Genomic DNA, 27,546 nt, shown 5'->3' with positions numbered 1-27,546 from the left:
CCAGGGTTTCCTCCAGGTTTTCTGGTTTCCTCCCAGAAACATCCTGACTCCTAGGTGTGAATGTGTGTGTGAATGTATATGTGCAAGGAGCCCTGCGATGGACTGGTGTCTCTTTTAGGGCGTATTCTTGCTCTCACACCCAGTGTCTTCGGGACAGACCCCTTATCCATTGTAGCCATGACCAGAATAAAGCATTTCACTGAACATGAATGAATGAAAAGGAATGTAACTGTGAGTGGGGGGCACGATGGCTGAGTGCTTAGCATATCTGCCTCACACCTCCGGGGTTGGAGGTTTGAATCCTGCCTTGTCCCTGTGTGCGTCGAGTTTGCATGTTCTCCCCGTGCTTCTGGCTACTCTGTTTTCCTCTCCCAGTCCAAACACATGCGTTGTAGGCTGATTAGCATTTCCAAATTGTCAGTAGTGTACGATTGTCATGGGTTAGCACCGTGCCCATGGTGTCCCCTGCCTTGTACCCCTAGTTTCCTGGGATATGCTCCAGGGTTCCCACGACTCTGTGTTGTTGTTGTTGTGTTTTTTTTTTGTATGGTTCGACGTTAAGTCACATTTTAAAGTAATTTAGACTTGAACAGAACGCAAATGATAAACCAGTCGCTAGGTATGAGGTTATTCTTTGGTCTAAAAGCTCTAAACAGAGAAGTTTGAAATCCAGAAGCTAATGCTACAGTAAGCTATGGCACAAGAGGAGCACCACAGGCGGCGGGTTACGATGGTGGTGATGGTTTTGTTACTCAGCAGTCGGGTTTCTGAGGGTTTTCAGATGGGAAACTAGCTTTCAGGGCTCTCAGGGAAAACTGGCGATGCTGGATGTAATCAGTCGCGCTTGTAGCTGATCACACTAGGCTTGAAGTGAGCTGCTTCAGGAAGGTGTTACTGTGGAGGATTTCGCTTATCTACTTGAACGGGCGTTTCTTTAACGTAGGGGAAGGGGGTTTGGTCTATGTGTGTAGAGTGTGTTTATTATTTATATGACCAGCTAGTCTGCTGCAGTAGTAACACTGTGCTTGCAGTTTCCCTGTCTGCCTGTCTGTTACCTGTAAGTATGTAGTACACGACGTTTCCGCGTCATGTCCTGCTTATTTTAAACACTGCTTATGGATTAGTGTAACTCGGGGACTGATTGAGCAGCTGCGCTTTCGCCACTAGCACTCTGAGAGAAAAAAAAATGCCGTCTTCGGAGGAAGGTTTATCCGGAGGTGACGTGGTTACTGTAAAACATGAGCTAAAAAACGGTAAGTCTGGGGTTTGCAAGACATCTGGGATTTATGTTCACACTTTGCTGGTTAGTTTACTTGGCGGTTTTAGCAGCGTTGTGAGCTAACAGCTTGCCCGCCATCTGACCTGTCATAAGCCGCGGTGCACATGCATGCATACGCTTTTAACAACACTGTAATACACACTCACATTAAACTCCGGTTTGTCAGAGCTTACATTCATCTTGAATGAGCTTTGTGCCTCTCATAGAATAACTGCCAGTGCTACTATTGTTGTAGTCGCAATACTGGGGCCTCTCAAAGACGGGAAAATGAAGTAAAAAGCAGTGTAGCTGTCAGTCAGTTTGCGGTGTTAACCAGAGATACCCTGGGCTGAGGAAATGAGAAGCTATAGTTAGCTAAGCTAGCTGGTCCTCTGTAGTGTGCAGCCTCGCCAATGTAGGTCACCTAGTTTGCTTTTAAAAAAAACAACAACCTCATATCAGTTCAATTTTGGCTTCAACGTAACCAAATAAAAGTTATTAAAATAACACCCAGGCCCTGGTTTATTCAGTTGTCCTGTCATAACTTAGTCCAAAATGATTGTGATTCTTCAGGAAAATGAGTAATAAAAACCCATGGTGATGCTGTGTAGAGTATTTCTTAAAAAACAAACAAACAATTTTTACAGTATTAATAGTATAACTTTCTCTGTAATACAGTGAATTCAAACTTATAGACACCGTGTAATTAATATTCATCCTAACTAAAAGCATTGAGCCTCTTCTTGTAGTGTGTATCAAGTTTGGAGACACTTGCTGAGGGATCAGGGACACTCATCCATCCAAAACGTGGGTTTGTACTGCTACGCTGTCTGCTGTTCAACTGGGATTCAAATTCAGAGACTGAAATAGCAAGAAACATGTCATTTCCGTGTTGATTTGGATGCATGTTTTCATAAGACCTATCCTCAGCCAAGTTGTAACCTCCTGGCAGAGACAACCAGGTTATGTTTAAAGAATTGCTAGTACCTAACAGGATTCATGATGAGCACCAATCTTCAAAAGAACCCCTGGACCAGTAATTACAAAACAAGCCTTGATTTTACAATCAGTCCCTCCAGGATTTATCGCTTTTGCGGTCGCAGATATAAACGCAAAATCAAGTAAACTATGCAATATTCGGAGGAGCTTGCAGTTTTTCAAAATTACCGTAGATTTTCCACAGATTTGGGCCAAGACGCGTCATGTGATGTCATCACAACGCACATTCAGCCAAAACGCTCTTTGATTCACGTGCGTTGAACATGAGTACAGCTAAAAGGTCAACAAACAACACTGCGAAAGACAATGCAATTGCAGTTTCACCAATTCAAGTAGTTTTCTGCAAAAAAGCACAAAAACCTCTGCAAATTGCATCGCAGATTTTGAAAAAATCAGCAGCAAAATCAAGAATTTTTGTCTGCAACAATCACAAAAAAATATATAGCTGCAAGCAGCAATTATCCGGGTTCAAGCCGTTTAGGACCGTTAAAGACGTTAAAAGATACTTTTTAACATTGTGCAATCATATAAGCACCTAAATCAAAGAAAAACCAAGATAATTATAAGAAATATCGGCCTTCATTAAGCTTGCCTAATAGTTGCCAAACATTGATTGCCGGCCATGACGTTGAATCCCATTGGTGGCCATGTTTTTCAAGATTCACAATTGTACCCATATACACTGATAGGACCTTAGACAGTGACAATTCTTGCAATATTTATTTATCAAGTCTATTGGACCAATGGTTCCACATTTAGTGCCAATTGCATGTTTTGTTCTGTTATAGCGCCACCAACTGGTCACAGTCAGTCATTTTTTTTAGATCTGTCCTCAGATTGAGTCCATAAATAAGTATCCCAAGATTGGTGAAAATATTTCATTCTGTTCAAGAGTTACAGCCAATTAAGTAAAAGAGGCCACGCCTACTTCAAACGTTTTGATGCCCTAGTGAGGGTAAAACATTTTTTTTGATAATTATTGAGCTAAGTAGTCCAAAGAATTGTCTTGTAATAGTTTTATTTCAGTTGAGCGAAAAACTTAGGACTAGTTCACAAAAGTAGGTTTTTAAAATAATCTCAAATATTTAAGGAACGATTTGATTTAAGCAGTGGTCCTGGAGGCAAAGTTGTTCAGAATGAGGAGATCTAACATGATACAAAGAACATGTGTATGTCTGAAACATTGTATAATATACAATCATTTACACACAATTTTGATTTTTTTTTTTTACTATTAGCACCACCAAGCAGCCAAATTCTGCAATTTTTGTCACGTGACCTCAGACTGAAACCTTACATAAGTATACCAAGTTGGTGAAAATATCTCATTCAGTTGAAGAGTTATTACTATGTAACTAATGTGGCTAAGTCCACTGCCTTTACTTTTTGCATGCCGTTTACATGTAAAATTGAAAGTTAAAATTTTTTTATTGAGCAAAAAACCTACAACTAATTTGCAAAAGTAGGTTTTTAACATTATCTGAAATATATACTGAATGGTTTCATTCTTGAGGCAAAGTTGTTTAGAATGAGAAGAGCTATTGTTTGAAATATATTACTATATGCAACCATTAACACCTACAAAAACCTACTTTATACAAACCTCTGTTTGATTTAAATGGGTTCGCCAAGTTTCGTTCCAACTGGCCATTGTTAACCTTGTCTAATAGCTGCTGAAAGCTGATTGGCTGATGGTGGCCATGTTATTCAACATACGTGAATGCCCTCAGACAATGATGGAACCTGAGACAAAGACACTCGGGCAACCTTAGATTGACCTCATACATAAGCATACAGAGTTTGGTGAAGATATCCTATTTCGTTCAAGAACGAAAATAACAAAGTGGCCATGCCTACTTCGTATGTTTTCGCATACAGTAGCTACCTCGAGTAAAAGTTCAAACTTTTTTTGATAATTATTGATATTGAGACAACATAGAATCGTTCGGCACTGGTTTGGTCCCGATAGGACGAAAAACCTAGGACTAGTTCGCAAAAGTAGGTTTTACGAAAAAAAAAATCCAAGATGGCGGAAAATTGTTAATGACGGAAATGAACGCTGAGATATATGTTTTGTTCGTCTTGTTCCAAGGATTCCATAGATATAACATGGGCTTGATATTCATTTCTTGTTTATAGAACCAACTGTTGCATGTTTAAGCAATCTCACACTAGCAATCGTGCTGTTGTAATGAATATCAGCCCAGCTGTGAATGCCTGCTGCACTCGGCCTGTGGCTTCGTATCTATGGCCAGATCACAGCCGTGCTGATATTCAGTATAACAATGTTCTTGCTTGTGTGATATTGCTTAATTATACAACAGTTCGTTCTGGTCCACTAATTTGATTGGTCGAGGCGTTTGACTTAAAATACGAAAGCTTGTCAGATGAAGGGACACCAATTTTACTAGAATGTACAATTCAATGTGAGCTAGCTAGCTGGATAGCCCACATGCTATAAAGTGTTTGTAGCTTCTTTGGGATGTATTTCTGCTAGCAGAGCAACAATAAACAGAAATTTTGGCTATATTGCGTCTGAAAAAGTGAGACTGGTGAGGGAAAGACTGTTTATAGCTGTTATAAACTATGTGATCACTTACAGGAAATAACTTGTTTCATGGACTTTCCATGACATTGAATGTAATTTTAAATCAATAAATAAAAAAGTATGACGTTGTTATAAAGATTTTTTTTGAATGTGAAATTACTGTGGTATAAGAGAAATGAAAACATTCGGATAATGTAGTTATTGGAAAATGAGCCACTCTGGTGCGGTAACGGCATCACATCCCCCTGCTGGTGATTGTTTTCATGTACCAGCGCACGCTCTTATGTTTTATACTTTATTTACTCAAGACTGACATTTTGGGAACCGTAGAAGTGAAGCCTTATTAATCAAGAAAACAGAAATGAGCAAGCTTTGCAAATTCTGTCATTGGTCTGGTTTATGTTCGATCCAGTTTAAATTTCCTGTTAATATCAGTTTCTTGAAAAAAGTCTTGCCCAAGTACAGTACCTTAAACTGTAGTTTTTGGTCGCTGCAATTGATTAATCTAGTCATGAAATTTATTTTAATAGCCTACTTTATGCTTCCCAATCAGGGATTTTTTAGAAAACCAGAGCGCTGTTAATCTCATGCAAACAGTTAAAAAAAAATGACTGGAATATTTAGCGTGTTGTTAAATGCACAAACGCTCCTGCATTCCTGCTGTTAATGCAGTGAAACTGAGCATTATGATAAGTCAGTAATGCATAGAGTGAAAGCGATGAGAGATAAGTGCCTTGTGAGGTTAATGCATGCATGTGTGTGTGTGTGTGAGAGAGAGAAAGAGAAAGAGATAGAGCAGGAATGTGTTTATCTCAGTGGACATGCTCATCACAGCCACCTAAAGGAACATGTGACCTCTTACTATTTGTATGCTTTAGATAGCACATGTGCAGGCCTGCTCTTCTCAAATGCTGTTCCACGTAGTCCATTCACACAGCCCTCACCTCTACAGCAACATTCAGACATCTCTGAACAATACTTCCATTAACATGTATACCCTATGCACTGAATGTTCACATGTTAATCGTAGTAATTTGCATTGCTTTTCTGCCAAGCGCAACAGTACAGCTCTATGCTATACAGCATTTCTTCTCGATAGACAAGTGACATCATTGCAGTAAGTCAGTCATTGATTCTTAAATCAACGTGATTGTAATATGCTAATGAAAATCGTCACTGATTTTGGAAATGCCTGTGTGACATAGACACGGATATTTTTGCGTGTGATATTTCCTGTGTGCTGAATTCTCAAATCTGATTGGTCAGAAGGGGCTGATTCATTTTCTGTACCAGCCCGGCTCTGACAGTAGCACCAGCTGTAATTAAAATCATTTATATTAACGGACTGGTTCTAATGTTTTCTCATTTCTATAGTAGCACCTCATTCACAGGGGCTTATATGGAGGATGGTCTACATAAACAAAACAATACTAATTTGTTAATAAAAACACATTTGAAATAAGTGTTTTTTTAACAAAAGAAAAACAAAAGCTTTTTTTTTGTGAGGAGATGTCTTTTTTTAAAAAACATTTTTACCGTTTCTGGAAGGAGTCTTGTAACAGTCACGGGAGAGCCTTCAGGACTTTGCGGTTTCTCGGGAATATCGAGGAAAAGCTGCATTTATGTGTCTTATAAACTTTAAAAATAGAGGGAAAAAGAGAGGCTGGTAAGAAAAGGACCGTGTTTTTGGCCGAATAATGCTTGATTTTTCATTCTTTTTTGTGGGAAAACTACTCGAATTGGCGAAATTGCAATTGCAAGTGAATTGTTTTGCATGGTTTGTTGGTAAACAAGACCTTTTAGCTGTACTCATGTTCGGCACGTGTGAATCGAAGAGGGATTTTGCTGAATGTGCACAAGTTGTGATGACGTCACATGACGCATCTTGGCCCAAATTTGCTTGATTATGCGTTCATTTCTGCGATCCAAAAACCCTGAGGAACTGGTAATAGCTACTATAATATAAGTGATTAGAGGATGTTCCACACCATTAAGTGCAACTATAAATGGTTACAAATCACAATATTTTGTTCATTAATAAATAAAAATTGTAATTGTTGGGAAATTGGTGTGGTATAAGATTCACTTTGGGAATTTTAGGAATATAATCCACTCAGGGTGGTAACAGCCCTCCTAAAGTGTTTTATTGTTTACTTAAATCACTTCAACCACTTTTTATTTTACTTGTACCAAGCTATGTGTTAAAGCTGTCATGAAACTGGGGTTAAAGTATTCGGCTGGTAATTTGTAATTAAAAGATAAGTCTGTCCACTCGCTGTGATGTAAGAGGAGTAAAACACTTCAGACATGCTGTTATAGGAAATGTATCAACGTCAGGCTGGCCCGCATCACACTACATCGTCCTGGATTGTTTTCTGATAACAGCACGTCCTGTTGTGTTTTGTCAAATTGTAAGATGATATAGAATCAGCCTCTTGTTTGTTCCTCTCTCCAGCAAACCTGACGGGTCATGTGGAACGTGTAGGCATTGAGAATTTCGAGCTGCTGAAGGTTCTGGGTACAGGAGGTGAGTACCAGTGGACCTGCTTCTATGCTTCTGGTCTCTGTCCTCCACTTGGGTGCACTCAGATCTCATTGTTTTTGAACAGCGTACGGAAAAGTGTTCTTGGTGCGCAAAGTGAGCGGACACGACTCAGACAAGCTGTACGCCATGAAGGTGCTGAAAAAGGCCACCATCGTGCAGAAGGCGAAGACAGCCGAGCACACGCGTACAGAGAGGCAGGTGCTGGAGCATATCAGACAGTCTCCGTTCCTTGTGACCCTGCACTATGCCTTCCAGACAGACACCAAGCTTCACCTCATTTTAGGTACGTGTCTTCTTTTTCAGTCTGCACTTACAGTTGAGGTCATAAGTTGTTAATAATTTCAAAAAAGTGATAATAATATGAGGGATCTTAAAAATCACATTTTGTTTATTTATTTATTTATTTATAACTGCAATGAATAAGCCATTTCACATAACAGCGGTGAAAACTGTTATTATTTTGTTTAAAGATCTTATTTTTTTCATTTAGTACTGCCCTTCAGAAGCTACATAAGATATTTACAGGTTTTCCAGAAGACAAAATAATAACAATTTACACCGATCATCCTGTTCAAAAGTTTACACACCCCTGGCTCTTAACGTGCCGTGTTGCCTTCTTGAGCATCAGTGAATGTTTGCACCTTTTGTAATAGTTGTGTACGAGTCCCTCAGTTGTCCTTGGCATGAAAAGATGGATCTCAACCAGAGATGCACCGATGAAGGCAATTTGTCATGCTATCGGCTATCGGCCGATAGTTTTAAAACATCCGATGATCAGGGCCGATTATATCCTGTCAATCAAAAGAGGGCAGGAAAACACATAGATTTTGTGCTGTGTGTAAAGATGATATCTCTTCTGTGGAATGATGACAAAACTGCATTTGTAATCTCTGTAATCTCTGCACTGCTAAAATTTACACCGGACGCTGCAGCGGTGAAGCGGGAGTTTCGGAGTCTAGTCTATTTTTTTTTGCCGAGCTGCTCGTGCTGAATCAAAGCACCAGTACACCGTTGAAATATTTAAATGAAGATGAGTTGACAAAAAAGTATATATTACACAGAAAAATATATTTGTAGAGTAGTATATTTCATATCCAGTTAATGTTAATATATAAAAAAGTTGATATTATATATTACCAGTTTGATGTCAATGATGAAGTAGAAATGCTTTTGTTTGTGGTGAGTGAATGTGAGAGTAACAGGAGGTTTTTTAGAATTCAGTCAATGTTAATATGAATTAATAACATTCAGTAAGTTAAGAAATCTTACTTTAGTCTTCAGAATTTAGTTCATGTGTTAATGTTAATTAGAGTAATGTGTTTTCTGTTTATGAGACCAGTTACTGTGAAACAACTTGTTGAAATGGAGAGAATAAAGTTTTTATTTGCATTTTTTCAGAATTGTTGAATTAATTATTATTAATTTAAAAGAAGGCAAAAAAGGCAGAACTATCGGTATCGGCCGATATCACTCTGAATAATTGGTTATCGGCTGAGAAATTTAGTACCGGTGCATCTCTAATCTCATCATCATATAGCCACTGTTGGAAAGAGGTCAAATATGCAGAAGATGCTGGAAAAGTAAATAATGTGCAGGACCTGGAGGATTTTTCTGAAGAACAGTGGGCAGTTTAACTGTTCAGGACAAACAAGGGCCTCATGAACAGCTATCACAAAACATAAAAACAGTCATGAATCATCCAGGTAACAACACACAGTATTAAGAATCAAGCGTATGTAAACTTTTGAACAGGTTCATTTGTGTAAATTCAGTTATTATTGTGTCTTGTGGACTAGATGTAAACATCTGTTGTGAGAAATAACTTATTCAGGGTGGGACTAAATAAAAAAATCTAAATGCAATTTTTATGATCCCTCATTTATTTATTTATTTGTTTATTTAAATTATTAATATTTGACATATTCTGGAAGGTGTATGTAAACTTATAACCTCAACTGTATACTCCATTGTAAGTTCATAAGAGTAAAATGTGTTGCACATGTAGACAACACAACGGTATCTAAAGTACATTCTGTTTTCATCACTATATGTTTATTTGGAACGATGCTGTGAACCGTATTAGAGAGATCATTTCTCAGAGCCATCTGCAAGCAGCAGTGAGTTTAGATTGATGCCAGGCTCTGATTGCAGACTATGTGAATGGGGGAGAGCTCTTCACACACTTGGTGCAAAGGGTCCATTTCAAAGAGCAAGAGGTCGCTTTGTACAGTGGAGAGATCGTACTGGCACTGGAACACTTACATCAGGTAAGGAGCATGGCATCTCGATGTTTTGTGTATAATTCATCAGGACAAAGGTCTTGGTTTTCTGTGATCATCTATCAAAGTACTCTGACTTGTGCCTGCTGTTAAATGTTTGACTATGCCACCCTGCACACTCTGCCGAGAGAAACATACCATATAATGTATTTTATCTCCCTCTTCCCCCAGACCCAGCTCTAATCGATTAAACAGCAAGCCTGTTTTGCTCAGAAATATGTCAAAATACAGAAGGAAAAAAAAAGATTTTTAAATTGGGAATACTGTGAAAGTCTCTTGTAAGAGTTTCACTTCACTTCAGCCCTTCTCCTTTCCCTAGTCATTATACATCACATCTGCTCCATTTTTTTTGCTGTTGCAGAGAATCCAGGGCAGCCAATTTAATGGACACAGATATAGCCCAAATGTTCTCAAAGGCATTGTTTACAGAAAGCAGAAGAACACTATTTTTGCTTCATGTTGATTCCCTGCACAGCTGCAATTTCTGATGGAGACAAATATTGCCCAGGGGTGGGCAAAAAAAAACCCCCAAAAAAACCAGACTCAGTATCATAGCACACATACTGACAGCTTGTGGCTCATGTGAATGTTAAAACCCTTAAAGCTTCATACAGGCTGCTGTTCTGAAGCTTAGAGCTCATTTATAAATAAAAGAGGATTTCATGAATGCAAAACAAAGAGAAATCTTGCTAATTATTTTCAGCGGTATCTTTCTGTTCACAAAAATCAGCATTTCTGTTTCCGTTTTGTTCTCTTTTTTTTTTTTTTTTCTTCAGCTAGGGGTTGTCTACAGAGACCTAAAACTGGAGAACATTCTTCTGGACTCAATTGGTCACATTGTCCTGACAGACTTTGGACTTAGCAAGGAATTTGATGAGGTGAGGCCAGTCATAGACTGTACATTTCAGTACTGCCACAAAGCAGTCCTTGGCTATAGATTGTACACTCGATTCAGTTGCGCATCAGAGCAGTATTTTGCTATGAAATCGCAGAGATTTAAGAGAGTGAACTTCAATGTAAAAGTTTAGAGACAGATTATAAAATGTTGCATTACATTGATATAAGACAGCAGGGTAAAAAGCATAGGAAGTCCTACGTTGTGTGTGTTAAAACAGTCAAGGATGATCCAGATGTCCAGGCTCTTAAAGAAGACTTGCATGAAAACAGCGTTTTTCCTCATTACTTTCCAGAGACCACCCAGCTTTGTACATGCACGCCCTAGCATGCTTTGCTCTTGTCAAACATGTTTAGCTGACCCATAGTTGACCCATGCATACCAGTTACAATATATAATGTTTAGCTTCAATGTGATTTATCTTTTTTACCTGTTGAAAAATGTTGTTGCAAGCTGGGCTGCATAGAAACTAGGAAGCATGTAGCTCATAAAGCTCTTTCCCTTACTTACTGTCGCTCCACTCCTCACCTTGTAGCTAGAGAGGGCTTACTCGGTGTGTGGCACAATTGAATACATGGCCCCTGAGATTGTAGAAGGTGGAGAATCTGGACATGACAAGGTACTTATACATTGGTCTTCTCCTTACTTTATTTCAGCCATTCACTCTGCTTGTCTGGTAACAGAGTTAATGTATTACTTAGCTATGTGTAATAAATACATACATTAGATAAATAGATACCTCTTACTTGCAGGCAGTGGACTGGTGGAGTCTTGGGGTACTGATGTATGAGCTCATGACTGGTGGCTCTCCTTTCACTGTGGATGGTGATGAGAACTCCCACTCCGATATAGCTAAGTAAATACACATTACACTGTGGTTTTTGGTTGTTGTGTTTTTTTTTTAATTTATGCAGGCCATTAATGTCAGTGCTGTTCTGTTATGTATAACTGCTTAGCGCTGACCGTTTGTTAAAACGCAACAAATTGTGATTTCATGTTGCTTTCAGAACATCGCTGCATGCTTAGTTCTTTGAGAGAAAGAGAGTTTGTCTCCGGTGAAACTAGAACTGTTGAGATAAAGAGGAAGCCTCAGTTTGATATTGTGGTTTGATAATTTACTTACTTCCTAATTAAATCTGTAGGGAGGTGCGGTTTTTTTTGCACACTCTACAGTTTTGTATATGACAAGGACTTATAGTGTAACAAAACACACATGGTTTAGAATGTTTTGGCTGATAATTTGCACCACATTGGATTTTGTGTACTTGTGTATATCTTTTACTGTTTGAGTGTTTATTGTATGAGAGTTTGTCAACTGATGATGTGGTGAATAAAGGGGAAATTATTTGGTCCAGCAACAAAATGCACCTGTAGAAGCCTATGATGTACTATAATCAGTCCCTCCAGGATTTCGCAGTTTTGCGATGGCAGAAATAAACGTGAAATCAAGCAAAAAAAAAATTTTTAATCAGATTTTCACAGATTTGGGCTAAGACGCATAATGTGACATCATCACAACGCGCATTCAGCCAAAAGCCCTCTTCGAGTCATGTGTGTCGAACATGAGTACAGTTAAAAGGTCTAATTTACCAGCAAACATCACTGCGAAAGAGCGTGCAAAACAATTTTGTGCAATTGCAATTTCTCCAATTCGAGCATTTTTCTGCAAAACAACCAACAACAAAAGCCACTAATTTGCATGGCAAATTTTGAACAAAGCCGCAACAAAGTCAAGCATTTTTGGCCGCAACGATCACAAAAATTATTTTTTTTTAAATCTCTGCGTGATCCAATACGGACTGTGTAATGTAGGTTTTTACTCGCCTACATTTTTTGGATTAGAAAAATGATTATTGTGATCCCTTCTAATATTTCAGTGGCTTTTGCACCTACAGTATGCTAGCTTTACATGAGAGTACATACATATCTAGACCTTGGAACACTTGATAACCAAAAGAGAGTATGGCACCTTATATATCTGTTTTTATTGCTCTTTCTCACATCACAGGAGAATTCTGAAGAAGGATCCTCCATACCCCAAGGACATGGGGCCCCTGGCCAAAGACATTATTCAGCGACTCCTCATTAAGGACCCAAAGAAAAGGCTAGGCTCTGGGCTCTCAGGGGCTCAGGATGTAAAGAGCCACCCTTTTTACCAGGCAAGAAATGGCATCAATCCTATTAGGAATATTAAAGTAGAAATTCTTGACTCAAGGTAAATCATTGTTACAGCTCTCTTTGAGGTACAAGCACATAGTAACTGAACAGAAATATTTGTGTCTCATTCAGAAAATAAACTGGGAGGATCTGGCTGCCAAGAAAGTGCCAGCTCCCTTTAAGCCAGTCATCCGGGATGAACTAGACGTGAGTAACTTTGCGGAAGAGTTCACGGAGATGGATCCTACTTACTCCCCTGCCGCACTGCCTCAGAACTGCGACCGCATTTTCCAGGTGAGGGTCAGAGAGCCTGACTTCTCAGGAACACAGAAATGTACAGTTTAATTCATTCAGAACGTTAAACACATTTATAGACGCAAAGCTGAACTGATTTTTTTTTAGACAAGAAAGGACATACGGTTAGTTTCTGTGGTGGTGAAGTTGACCCTCTATTTGCCTTCGGGTGAAAGTAAAGAGTGATATTTGACATTCTATAATGATAGTGTAAATAATGTAAGCCTGGCTGGCTGTGTTGGTATTGAAATGAGCAGAAGGGCTGTTTAGAGGCATGTAATTATGCTGATGTGGAGATGGATTTAAGTATCAGATGTGAATGACTATTTTTGATGCGACTTGAACCATAATGTTGCCTATAACATGATGCCAGCTGATGTCGGCGCCATTGAATGAAATCGTATCTATGATTGCCTTCTGCATGCTCCACTCTGCAGGATCAATAGCTCCATTAAGGACACTGTCATGCAATGAAAGGTTGGCGTCTGCTAGAATAACCATGCCTGCCTCAATTACTCCTTCAACCTTTGATTACTAACTTCAGCTTGCCTTTTTTTTTTTCTTTTTTTTTTTATAAACGCTCCTCTTTCATGTACTGTGGAATTCTGGTCCTTGGTAATTTGCTGGCGTTGCTACGATTGCGTCTGCAGTGATAACTTTAAACGCGCGTGTCTCGTCTCAGCCCTCAGCCTGCTCCCCCGCCTCTCAAACCCTTCACAAAACCAAATTAAGTTGCATTAGAGGGCCGTGATGCGATTTGAAAAGCAGAGCAATCAAACAGCTCGGCTCGGCAATTAAGAGCATTTCGTCTATTCATCCCTTCATCCTTCCGTCCATCCATCCACTCCTCCACCCAATGTCGCACCCACAGCTGCAGGCTCAGTGTGTGAGGGGGCCACTGCTGACTGAGTCTTTTATGCAGGCTAAACACCATACACGATGCACTTACTGCAGATGGACAACAAATGTGACTTTCTAACTCAAGCTGCTCGACACTGGGGAAGAGAAAAGCAAGAGGGCGGGGTTTTTTTTTCCCCCAGGGGCATGTTTTTCAAAGCTTGTCATCTGGAATGAATCTGTTAGTTACAGTCCTAACAGGTAAAAAAAAAAGTGTGGGGGGGCCTTGCTGTAGGTTGTGACTTGATTCACAGACAAGTTGTTTCTATGTTTGTGTGTTTTCATGCTGTAATAATAGCATGCATACAATTGTTGACAAGTTAAGCACTTGTAAGAAAACTGTAATGGCCTCTAGGTATTTACAGACATGGTAATTATGGTAATAGCTTCGCTTCCTGGAATGCTAAATTTGCCTCAGTCTGTTTGAGATGTTTGCTCACTCTTGTCTTTGTGTATGTGTGAATGTGTGCTGCCTGGTGCAGGGATACTCCTTCATAGCTCCCTCTATCCTGTTCAAGAGGAATGTGGTGATGGATGACCCAGTTCAGCTGTGCGGTGAAGTGGAGAGGCCTGTACCTGCTGCAGTTGCACGCAGTGCCATGATGAAGGTAACAGAGCACCGGCCCTTTTTACTGGTGTCGTATTAGGGCCTATGAAATATTAAGAGTTTGGAAATATCATGTGCTATGTGTGAATAGTGTGGATACTATATTTTGTGCTGTGAATCATTCAGGACTCCCCTTTCTACGTGAACTATGAGATGGACCTGAAGGAGACAGCACTTGGGGAGGGAAGCTTCTCTATCTGCAGGCAGTGCACACACAAGAAGAGTGGGCAGAAATACGCAGTAAAGATTGTCAGTAAAAGGTATTTACGTACAGCGCTTATAATAGTAGCAGTGTAATACTGGACTACCGTACAGGGTTTCGTGGAGTTTTTTGTGATTGATGTTGCTGCAGCTTTTTTTCCAAATTTGCGATGCAAGTTTTGAATCGTCTTTCGCAGTGACGTTTGTCGGTAAATGAAATCGTTTGGCCGTACTCACGTTCGACGTACGTGAATCGCTGAACGCGTTGTGATGATGTCACATGGCACGTCTCAACCCAAATCTGTGGAAAATCTGCAGTAATTTAGAAAAATTGCGAGATCCTCAGAATATTGCAAAGTATGCTTGATTTTGTCTTCATTTCTGCGATCGCAAAATCCTGGAGGGACCGGTAATATATCATAAAATCTAGTGGAAAGCATTCCCGGAAGAGTGGAGGTTTTATTATAACAGCAAAGGGGAGACTACATTTTGACGGGATGTTCAAAAAGCACAAACATTTGGTCATGTACAGTAGTACGTGCGTGTGTGTGTGTGTGTGTGTGTATATACATGTATATATGTTTGTTAAGTAAGGAATAAATCACGACAGTGTACACTGTTAGAGGAACAACGTCATGTTCAACGACAATGGTGGTGTGATACCCAACCCCAAACGTACCACCTCAATTATTAGAGCATTAAGATTTTTATTCATCTTATACCGCAGATATTTTGCCAAGGATGAAAAATGTATAAATAATAAATAAAAATGACATGTGGTTACTTAATGTTGTGGAACATCCCTAGAACTAGTTTGTTCATTACAGCAGCTACAAATAGTTTCATTCTTTCTGTCATTTTAAAACAAAAAAAAAAAATCGCCCACAGCTGGTCATGTTACTGAGAAACCAACAGGCACAAAGTCCTCTGTCTATAGTAGCTGTTACTATAGAAATGATAGCACATTAGACCGAGCTGTGCTGTGCTTTGCCTTGCAGCTGGCACTATTGTCAGAGCCACGCTGTTCGAGAAAATTCAAGGACACCTTCTGACCAATCAGAGTTGAGATTTCAACAATACTGTGATTTAAGTCGGTGTAATCCATGTCTCATGAATTATTTCACATCACGGATCTTGACTTTGCATAAGGAATTATTCTTAATTTAGTGTGCTCCATGTTTATTATCAAATGACATATATATTCTTCACGTATTCTATGAAAGTGTCGTGATATATCCCATTTCTAACAGTACCACAGGATTCAATTCTGGTTGTAGCATTCTTGGGAATGTGAATACAAGGCTAAATTTATGTACTGCGTGCATTTTTGAAAGTCTTGAGTTTAAATGCGGTAATAAAACGAGCATTTACGGTCTAAACAAACTTGTATGTATTCCCTCTTTGTGAAGAATGGAGGCACAGACGCAGAAAGAGATAGCTGCTCTCAAGCTATGTGAGGGACACCCCAACATAGTCAAGCTTCATGAGATTTACCATGATCAGGTAGGCCACTGCATGTGTGTGTGTGTGTGTGTTTTAGGGCTGCAACAACTAATCAATAAAATAATCGAAAATAATCGATGATTAAAATAATCAACAAGGAATTTCATTATGGATTAGTCGGGTCTGTGACGTCACTGTGGAGAACTCCCGTCAGTGATGTCACTTCACAATGGTGAAAAACACATTTCTATGAATAAAACACATCCGAGAAACAGTGGTGGTCACAGAGTGAGCTGTTGCGGGAAAAGTGCACGATCCAGGTCGTCCAAAACATGAGAATGTTTTATATTAAGCTCTTCAAACAAACTCGTAAGTGTATTAACATGGCTTGTCGTGTCGGATACTGAGACACATGCGTGTGCTGTTTAATGTGTTCCAGACATGTTTTCTTCAGCACAGAAATGACATTTTTACCTTTATATCCTTATCTGTAAATGTTCGAAATTCACGCCAGTATTTCCATTTTACATAAAGACTCGTCCTGACAGTGAGCGAGTCTCCGTTAAACTTCACTGAGTGAGCGCGAATCTACGCGTCAATCAAACAGCATGCAATATAAAGGAAGCGCAATAACTCAGACTAAAATATTCATTTTGATCAAATATGTTGTTAGATGCTATATGTAGTGATATTTAGAAACAAAAGTAGTTGTGTTTATGAGAGCAGTAACTGTAATGAGGTTAGAACATGTAATTGCATATAAACGTAAGAAGTGTCAAACATTTACAGAATAAAGTAACGTTACTGTGTTCAGATGAGTGAATGTGTGTGTTACTGCAGAACATTCAACCTCTTACCAGTTAACACATAGTTTGTGCTTTTGTTTTTCTTTTTTAACATTTTTAATATAGTGATTTAACTTCTGCTTTAAAGCTTGTGGACAATCAGTTGTTGTTTTTTGTTTTCCAAATATAATATTAATATTTTTAAATATCCTTTGCACAATGTATAGCATAGCCCATATAGATACATTTAATACCTTTTTCATAGCCTTCAATTTGCACAATGTTTGAAGGACAACATCGGCAGAATGTGAAAATGTGTTTTCACATAAATAAAATAAAAAAATTAAAATTGGCCTTTTAATCCAACTAATCAATTAATCAAAGAAATAATCGACAGATTAATTGATTATCAAAATAATTGTTAGTTGCAGCCCTAGTGTGTGTGTGTGTGTGTGTGTGTGTGTGTGTGTGTGTGTTTGCAAGGGAGATAAAGAAACAGAGAGGCTGAAGGGCTGTGGACCTGCTCTAGGCATGCTACCACTTTATTCAGTCAGGGGAAGTGGAGCACAGCAAATGTATTTGAATGCCCATTGCCCTACATTCAATGCAAATCCTCCTATCTATGTTAGTTTCTCATTTCTATTTCTCTTACCCTCTCCTTAAATAATACTTATGCATTTTCTATGCTATGCTTTGTGCTAGCTCGGAGTAAGATGAAGAGTATTAAGTATACCCTTTTCAATTGCATATTTTATTGTTATTATGTGCGTATTATGTTATTATTTTCTATAAAAAAAAAATCCAAGTGCTTCTGCTGTACACTTCCTCTGAGCTATAATAACCTGTTCATATATATTTGTGTATGCCTCTTATTCCTATCATGGTATCCAATGTGGTTCTTGAGATGAAAAACAAAATATGGTGCTGATCTACCCGGCCTTTGTTGCTTTTTTGCCTGGGCTAAAGAATATTTGCCTGCTGCTTTTCATCTGTTCTCACACACACACACACACACACACTCACGTCTGTGTGCAGCTGCATACGTATTTGGTTCTAGAGCTGCTGCGTGGTGGAGAGCTCCTGGAGCGGATCCGGAGGAAGCAGCACTTCAGTGAGACGGAGGCAAGCCGCATCATGCGGAGGCTGGTGTCCGCTGTGAGCCACATGCACGACGTAGGTGTGGTGCATCGGGACCTTAAACCAGAGGTACAGCTGACCTTTTACTGCTACGCCACTTAACACTCAGCTCCACCATTTGCCCTGGCACGTCTTTTGGGATTGAGAGAACGTGTTTGACAACTCCCCACATAATGGGAACTGCTTTAGATGAACTGCGCATAGATCTCTTGGTATTAGACTCTTTATGAGTCTTTATTACGCTTTTGTGGGAATGCTGAAAAAAGGGTGTGTATCAAAAGGGTGAGGTATACAAAGCAGAATCATACTGAACCATACTGAACATCTAAACAGAGCACATCACTCTCCAATATATACACTGTGTAGTTAGATTAATTTACATTAAACACCATAGGCCAGTTTCCAATGTTCAAATAAAACGACTGTTTAGATAAAACTCTACTTTATGGGTACTGTTAATGATAGTAGTATTGGATTTTAATCTCTCTGATTTCTTCTCAGAACCTGCTCTTCACTGATGAAAGTGAGAGTTCAGAAATAAAAATAATCGACTTTGGCTTTGCTCGGCTCAAGCCTCCTGACAACCAGCTTCTGAAGACACCCTGCTTCACCCTACAGTACGCCGCCCCTGAGATCCTCAAATACGGCGGTTATGATGAGTCTTGTGACCTCTGGAGTCTGGGGGTCATACTGGTAAGAGCATGCCATTGGGTTTGCAATCGAAACAGCAATGCATATGTTATTTGTTCCCAAAAGGAACTTGGTTAAAAAAATGGAAAAACTTAAAAATGTAAACTTCTAATAGGATTTAACTTACTTATTGTTTTGTTTGTTTAATTTCAATAGATCGGTTTAATGTTAATCTTGTTGAAATGACAGCCTTTTTTTGCCTTTTTTATATTAACATTTCAGTGCCATAATAAGCACAAATGCTTATTATGCTTGCTGAAAAACCTCCAGACACTACCATTCAGACCAAAGCCTAAAGATGAACTTATATGGGCATTATACCATGGTCTGTCTGAATACTCGATTCTGATTGGCTGGAAGGTGTGTGTTCATATCGTTAAACACACAGGTAGTTCCAGTAAGTGTAATCACGGTTCTAAATGAATGCACTGCCTATAAACAATTGTAGCTATTGTAACATGTAGTTACATTTCCATATAGTAGTAAAACTCATAGCTTCATAATTAGTAGAGACGTGGCACAGACGCAGGTAATTCACACATGCACAATCTCTCTCTCTCTCTCTCTCTCTCTCTCTCTCTCTCTCTTTGCACTGCAAACATTAATGACAGCTTTGACTTGTTAATGCTGGCCAGTGACTATATGTAAGGGATAATCGACAGCTAGGTGTGCATTACACGATGCACTTACTTTAATGCTCTCCACTTCACATCGGGTGGTTATTTGTCACCATGTCGTGCATTAAAATTGTGTAATGCACACCTAGCCATGGATTATCCCTTGCTTATGTGAGGAACAACACGACCCTGCTGGTATACAAAAATAATGCATGCCCATCCCCACCAAAGTAGTTGGAGCTGGAGTGTGTTATTCTGCTTATACCACAGCCATTTGCCAATGATTACAATGTTTAATTTATTATTGAATGACACGTCTGCATTATAACGCTTTATAGCTAGATTTAATGTTGTGGAATATTCGAGAGACACGTTAGTTCCTGTTCTCACCTACGTTACATCTACAGTATAAACAGCCATTCTCTTATCAAGCTCTGTCATACTGGATCTTATCACTATCTCTGTCTCTCTCTTTCTCTCTCTTTCTCTCTCTCTCTCTCACACACACACAGACAGAGGCAAATCCTGTCATTTTACTGTGAAAACACAGGAATCACTTCAACAGTTATAAGAATTGCTTTGTTAAACATCAACACATTTTTAAATCCATTTATTATTAGTCTAAGATTGTTGCTGAGTGTCTGGTGTTCAAGTCCCTGCATCTGAGCTGTTACCAAGCAATACTGTATTATAATGAGCACATCAATATGAACTTAATGTGTGTCAGAGCCGTATCTCCCTGCAGTTCTTACCTGGTTTCCCAGTGAATGTAAGCAGGATTGAGCCTGCCCAGCACCTGGATGGGAGACCTCCTGGGGAAAACTAAGGTTGCTATTGGAAGTGATATTAGTGAGGCCAGCAAGGGGTTGCTCACCCTGTGGTCTCTGTAGGGCCTAATGCCCCAGTATAGTGACGGGGACACTATAGTGTGAAAACAGCACCGTCTTTCGGATGAGACATTAAACCAAGGTCCTGACTCTCTGTGATCATTAAAAATCTCAGGAGGTGTATCGTAAAAAGATACACCTCCTGAGATTTTCCTCCATTGTCGAAATTCCTCCATTGGCCCTTCTCTATCATGGGTCCCTAATAATCCCCATCCCTGAATTGGCTACATCACCATCTCCTCTCCACTTCACTAATAGCTGGTGTGTTGTGGGCATTCTGGTGCACTATGGCTGTAGTTGCATCATCCAGGTGGATGCTACACACTAGTGGTGATTGAGAAGATTCCCCCCCATACTATGAATGTTTAGAGTGTCTAGAAAAGTGCTATATAAATATAACTGTAACTAACTAACTAACTAATTATTGTTCATTACAGCCAGCCACTACTGTACCTGTGCTGTTATACAAAAATAATGCACTCAGATTCAACGAGCATTCAACCACGCTGTTGTATAAAAGCATATAAAACACACTTGATGAGAATGATAATTATAATCATTATTGGCATTTAAAACACATTAAGGTCACATTAAGATCAAGTTAAGGTCAGAATGTTACAACTATTTAGCCAGCTGCTAGAATGAATACATACAGCTGACTTTACAGCGCGTTATCTAAATCATTAGAAAATATAGCAAGGAGTATTATACAGTGAAATCTTTATGAGACTACCTGACAGGATGGAATTCCATGTTCCACGTAGAGCAGGGGTTCTCAAAACCTTTGAAAACATGGACCACTTTTACCATAAAAAAAAAATCCCCACTAATTTATGTTATGAAATATTTAAATATCAGGCTCATTATTCAAATGTGTGCAGTAATAATCTGGATATTTATCCAGAGCCATAGAGCTTTCCATTCCTGAAATTTCCAGTGACTGAACACTAGGGTGCCATTATTTATGGGCCTTTGTGTTTTTCAGTTATTAAGATTAAACCTATTTCATTCAAGTGACCAGTCAAACCGGCCAATAACTAGAAGAATGCAGTAATATATATATATATATTACATATATATTATATTACATATTATATATACATACATACATTACATTACATTATATATACATTACATATTATATTATATATTACATATATATTATATATTATATCTTACTTTGCGGATCGGTTTTTATTTACCTTGTTCGTTTGTGTTGTTTACACAGTTTACACATTTTTTGTCGTTTTGTATGTGTATTGAAGGGCATATTACACTAACCCTAGGTTGTGTTGGAATAGGGGTATTAGCTACTATATATGTAAAATACTTCATGTTACTGTGAGAAAAGCAGAATACAAAGGAATGAAAAAGCAAAAGGACCAAGGAGAAAACGGCTACTGAAAATGGCCTCGGATTTCATGGAAATCACGGAGACTGTCCATACGCTGAAATATTAGTTTTTACTCGACTGCGTTTCACCAAGCGCTATATAGAAAGCATGCTAAGAGTGAGAGAGAGCTCACCCTCTCTCTCTCCCTGTCTCTCTCTCTCTCTCACCTTCTCTCTCACTCTCACCCTCTCTCTCTCTCTCACCCTCTCTCTCACCCTCTCTCTCACCATCTCTCTCTCTATAACCCTCTCTCTCTCTCACCCTCGCTCTCTCTCTAACCCCCTCGCTCCCTCTCTGTCCCTGTCTCTCTCTCTCTCTCTCCCTCTCACTCCCTCTCTCTCTCTCTCTAACCCTCTCACTCTCTCACCCTCTCTCTCTAACCCTCTCTCTCTCACCCTCTCTCTCTAACACTCTCTCTCTCTCTTTAACCCTCTCTCACCCTCTCCCTGTCTCTAACCCTCTCTCTCTCTCACCTTCTCTCTCGCTCTCTCTTTCTCTTTCACCCCCCTTCTCTCTCTCTCTCCCTCTCTCTCCCCCTCTCTCTCCCCCCTCTTGCTCTCTCCCCCTCTCTCTCTCTCCCTCTCTCACCTTCTCTCTCTCTTCTTTTGTTTGTCTATGTGTGCATGTTTGTGTGAGAGTTAGCCCTTACTCTAGCCACCTGAGGGGGGTGAGCAGGGTAGTGCAGTGGGTAGCACTTGATGACATGCTCTCAGACAGGCTGTGAGAGGCCCTGCAGCGCTGAGTGTTAGAGTGAGAGATAAAGTGCACACACAGTTGTGTATCTGAGTCTTTTTCTCTTTGAGCAGGAGCATGACAGAAGGAGGCCAAATAAAGAGGAAGTGAAACCTTTTTTTTAAGCTGCTGTATGTAAGATCTTGAAATTTTGCTCTCTCTGGTAGAAAACTATTGCATCATGTGGATTAATCACATGGCTGCAAGTGCCAAGTAATACATGTTCAATGAGAATTAGGGCTGCACAATAGACCGCAACTATCGATATCCCAAAAGTGCCTATCGCAAGGGCTTGCGATAACTGAATGCTAATAAGATGCTCAATAAAACTTAGCAGCTAATTGTTCCGGAGACTTCTGTTTTTATTTTTATTTTTATTTTTTTGTCACACCAAATATTCTGACCTGACACCACTGACTGCTTTCCTCTGCACTTGTAGGTTTAATAACGTTGGCTTGTAAAAAGGAACTGCAGCTTTTGATCTGAATCATACTCTTTTTTTTTTCTTTCTTGGAACTCTGTATCTGATTATTTTCATCTGATATAACAGCATCTAAACAGTTACACTTTTCATCTAGATCCAATTCTAGATCTGTAAGTGTTGGAACAGTGGACTTGAAAAATGTACAGTATGTCTAAATCCCTTGCTCCATGCTGTGTTGTGTTGCAGTACACCATGCTATCTGGCCAGGTGCCATTTCAGTGTCAGGAGAAGGGCCTAACACACACGAGTGCAGAGGAGATCATGAAGAAGATCAAACAAGGAGACTTCTCTTTCCAGGGCGAAGCTTGGAGGAATGTGTCACAGCAGGCCAAGGAGCTCATTCAAGGTGAGACTGATGTGCTGCTGAAGAGCAGATTGTATCAGTAATGAATTAAGATGGTGTATGTTTCTAATACTGTGAGTAAATGTTATGTGCATGTGTATCTGTGTGTGTGTGTGTATGTGTGTGTGTGTATGTGTCTGTGGGATCTGAACAGAGCTCCTGACAGTAGACCCTAACAAGAGGATAAAGATGTGTGAGCTACGCTATAACACGTGGCTGCAGGACGACAGCCAGCTCTCGTCCAACCCCCTCATGACGCCTGACATTCTGGGCCTGTCTACCGCCTCTGTAAACACCTGTGTTAAAGCCACCTTCAATGTGAGTGAAACAGATTGAGAGAGAGAGAGAGAGGGTAATGATTAGGGAAAACAATATATCATTATTGTCGGGCTGTTGTAGTGAAGACCGTTTCAAGTAATTCTGTAATTTCTGCTTAGTAGCAACAATTTAATGATAAATAAAACAGTTTAATTTGTGACAAAAACTAGGCAGCAAATTGAATGAAGTTCTATTTAATATTCAAAGATAGAAAATTTCTTTTCTGTTTACCCACAGTTTTAATTGTCATGCAGGAATATGTGTAGGATTAATCACCAATGACCTCCTTTTCACTGTATGCTCATTAAATACAGTATAGTATGGCATTGTAGGATCTACTTAGTGCACCAGTTAAACTGTTCTAAATGTAGCTGTGGATACAACTTATTTTTGCTGCATTATGCTGCATCTGACTTTCTTTGTACTAACATTGAAGTATTACAGCACAAGCTTTGGGTGGATGCACTCAACACCATTCCTGAAAGCTAACAAACTAAACTATGTTGTGCTCAATAGCACAACATGAACTACAGTTCCCTCTGAAACTATTGGAACGGCAAGGCCGATTCATTTGTTTGTGCTATACACCAAAGACATTTGGGTTTGAGATAAAAAGATGGTTATGTGACTAGAGTTTAGGATTTCAGCTTTTATTTCCTGGTATTTACATCTAGATGTGTTAAACAACATAAAACATAGAATCTTTTTCCATCCCAATTTTAGGTTAGCAAAAGTAAATTAAAAGTAAGTAACACTTAATACTTGGTTGCATGTCCATTGCTTGAAATAACTGCATCAAGCCTGCGACTCTCTGACGTCACCAAATTGTTGGTTTCTTCGTTTGTGTTGCTTTTCCAGACTTTTACTACAACCTCTTTCAGGTGTTGTTTGGTTTCGGGGGTTTCTCCCTTCAGTCTCCTCTTCAAGATGTGAAATGCATGATCAATTGGGTTACGATCTGGTGATTGACTTGGCCAGTCTAAAACCATTGCCACATGATGAAGTTCTTCTCAATTAGATTGGATGAATTTCTTAGTAAATTGGCAGACAAAATGTTCCTGTAAACTTCTGAAGTCATTCTGCTGCTACCATCATGAGTTCCATCATCAATAAGGATCAGTGAGCCTGTACCAGAAGCAGGCATGCAAGCCCAAGCAATGACACTACCGCCACCCCTTGTATGTTTTAGATCATGAGCAGATCCAGCCTTTCTCTACACTTTGGCCTTCCTTCACTTTGGTAGAGGCTTATCCTTTTTAACAACAAATGCAGTCTTCAAAGGTTAAACTGAAGGGTAAAACCGAGAGTAGATGTTCAGACCTATTTATTGTTTAAACAGTCAGTCTAACAGGACACACTTGAGTAGTGAGAAACACCTGCCAGTCACGTGTTCCAATATTTGCTCGCCTACAATGGTTGGGTGGTCTGATACAAAACGTGCTATGTTCTATGTCTTTCAGCACATCTGCATATAAATACCAGGAAATAAAAGCTGAAATTCTAAACTCTTGTTTCATATTCATCTTTTGATCTCAAACCCAAATGTCTTCAGTCTAGAGCAAAAACAAACAAATTGGCCTTGCTGTACCAGTCGTTTCAGAGGGGACTGTATGAAATCCATACATTGTTTTCCGACTGTAATAGAAAATCAGCAACATGATTCTTGTTTCTGCATCAGCCCAAAAAATCAGTTAGGGGGTTACATATTGTCAGTGACTTTTCCCCATCACTAATGTGAAGTAGCACTATGTTTTCTCCTAGGCCTTCAACAAGTGTAAGCGGGAGGGTTTCCGACTGCAGACAGTGGATAAGGCTCCTCTAGCCAAGCGCAGGAAGATGAAAAAGACCAGCACAAGCACAGAGACACGCAGCAGCTCCAGTGAGAGCACCCACTCATCCTCGTCTTCCTCCCAGTCTCAGGAGAAGACTCCTCTTCAGCTGTCTGTCAGCACGCCCCTCACACAGGGCCCTGATGACGATGAGCCCTCTCAGAGCGAACCACAGTCTGCTTTCAGCTTCTCAGAGTGAGCTGTCTCGTCCTCTCTGTGCGTGTTCCTCTACATTAGCCGGGTCTCCCTTTATCACAAATGCAGAGCACGCAAGCAGGAGCGCCAGAGCCGAAATCACCCGAGCCCTTCACTAGCAATAGATGTGTGGTGCAGGGTAGTACTGTGTGGGGGGTGTTTGAGAAAAAAGGCCTGATCCCTTTATGATCCACTGATTTCTGGACTGGTCCAGACTTAATTCCGCACTCCTGATCCAAGTGGCCATGGATCCGCATCTGCTATATGTCACGTACACACATAAGCTGAGTGTCACTCAGAGAAGCATGACATCATACTCTAACTGGAACGAATGCTCCAGTACCTGTGCTGTCTCACCCCTTTAGGCTAAAAAAAAAATGGAAGAAAGGGATATTTTCTTTATTCAAACAAAAAGATAAGATTTATTATTTATGTGTTAAATTATTCTCATGGCCCTATGGTCAAGTCTGTTATCTTTGGTGAATGTCTTTGTAAATTGAGTTGTTAAGCGTGTTGTCTCTGTCTAGATTGGGTCAGAAGTATGCGATCCAGGACTTGTTTGATTTTGTGCAGGCTTCTTCCGATCTGAGTTTCATGATGAAGTAGCAGAGATTTGTTTGCGTGTATTCAGACAAATCTTTTTTTTCTTTTTTCTTTTTTAAAAAAAAAGTTGTCAAGGAAGAACATCTAACACAGTGTTCCAAATTTATTATTTTATGCAAGTAAATGGGTTATTTTGGGAGTAAAAAGGATTATTTTACTGTATATGTGAACGTATATGTTAAAAATCTAACTAAGATCCTAACACATAGTGCTAAGAAACTGCAATCAAACAAATTCCAGTAGTGATGGATTTATTCTGAGAGAGTTTTTATCTGATAGCCAGGTTAAAGCAGATGTTTATATAAAATGTTTTATGCTCCACATATTTAACTAAAGAACAGAATGATGCTTCTGCATCCCTATAAATATATTCTTTATGTCCTAATTTGTACGTAATGACAAATTAGTAAAATAGATTTCTAAGTAGTAAGCAGAACAAAAGGTAGCAGCAGGGAGTGTATGCGTCAAGGTATATAGGCCCGGTTGCCTCATAATATTATGTCTTTGTACAGATGGCCGAACATTTCTCTGTACTTTCTGTGCTCGATGTGGTGAATTAGCCAAGTTTGGCATTTCCGGTTATAATAGATTTCATTGTTGAAGGCACATGAGCATATCATGAGGTTAAAGGACCGTCCTTATAAAAATGCTCGATATAATAGCATTCTCTGTTGTACTATTGGAAGACTTTCTACTGATAAGACTCAACGTTGCAGTTGACCTGCTATGCAAAAATAGCTGCATTTCATTCTTTAGCATGACTTTTGTGTATAGGACCATTATGCATTATAAACAAGTGAGCAAAAAAAAAAACAAAACCAAAACATCATGCCTCTTTAAAGCCAACTAGCCTGTGTATTAAACAGTCTCCTTCAGTAGGAGCTCACATATCCTTTACCTCTTTACCTTTACATTGAAACAAGTGGTAACATCCACAAACTGAATCACTGAGGGCTTGTATAGAGTGTATAGAAGACACACAAACATGCATGCAGATACAATGGTGCTCCTGCTTCTGCCTACGTGACAGAGCAACAGATGAGCAATAAGAGCATCCTGAGCTCAGCTCACGTTCCAGTATCAAAGGCCTGCACGTGGCTTTTTTCCATCTCCACTTTGTGCCAAACCCCCGCAGCTCCCTCAAATCCTGCTCTGCTCTTTTTGTTTTGGTATAATAATAGAACAGGAAAGAGAGTACGTGTATGTGTCCTATATTGAACTCCACTTGGGCGGGTGGAGGCCTTAGTAGTTGCTTTACTGTAGTGCTGTTTGTCCTTTGGGAGATTAAGCATGCCAGTTCAGAGTCCTAGTACAAGGGCAGTGAGACAGGTGCATGGGAACACACAGAGAGGAAAAAACAGGGTCAGCGCTTTACAGCATTAGGAAGAGGCTGAGAATTTGGCTTTGATG

General features: G+C 39.6%; 1 protein-coding gene across 1 annotated transcript; it reads left to right on the top strand.

The window, feature by feature from the left end:
- The first annotated feature begins 138 nt into the window (after positions 1-138).
- On the top strand, positions 139-27,100 carry rps6ka5 (ribosomal protein S6 kinase, polypeptide 5). Its single transcript, XM_053633060.1, has 17 exons — positions 139-1,253; positions 7,261-7,332; positions 7,415-7,633; positions 9,502-9,617; positions 10,406-10,507; positions 11,060-11,143; positions 11,277-11,380; positions 12,533-12,683; positions 12,814-12,975; positions 14,355-14,480; positions 14,606-14,739; positions 16,090-16,183; positions 17,944-18,114; positions 18,547-18,738; positions 23,035-23,194; positions 23,346-23,509; positions 25,271-27,100. The coding sequence occupies exons 1-17, from the start codon at positions 1,187-1,189 to the stop codon at positions 25,535-25,537; spliced, it is 2,385 nt and encodes a 794-aa protein (XP_053489035.1). The 5' UTR covers positions 139-1,186; the 3' UTR covers positions 25,538-27,100.
- Positions 27,101-27,546: the final 446 nt, after the last annotated feature.

Source organism: Ictalurus furcatus, chromosome 9 (assembly GCF_023375685.1).
Source record: "Ictalurus furcatus strain D&B chromosome 9, Billie_1.0, whole genome shotgun sequence".
Lineage (NCBI taxonomy): Eukaryota > Metazoa > Chordata > Actinopteri > Siluriformes > Ictaluridae > Ictalurus > Ictalurus furcatus.
This window is presented reverse-complemented; position numbering and strand designations above follow the sequence as displayed.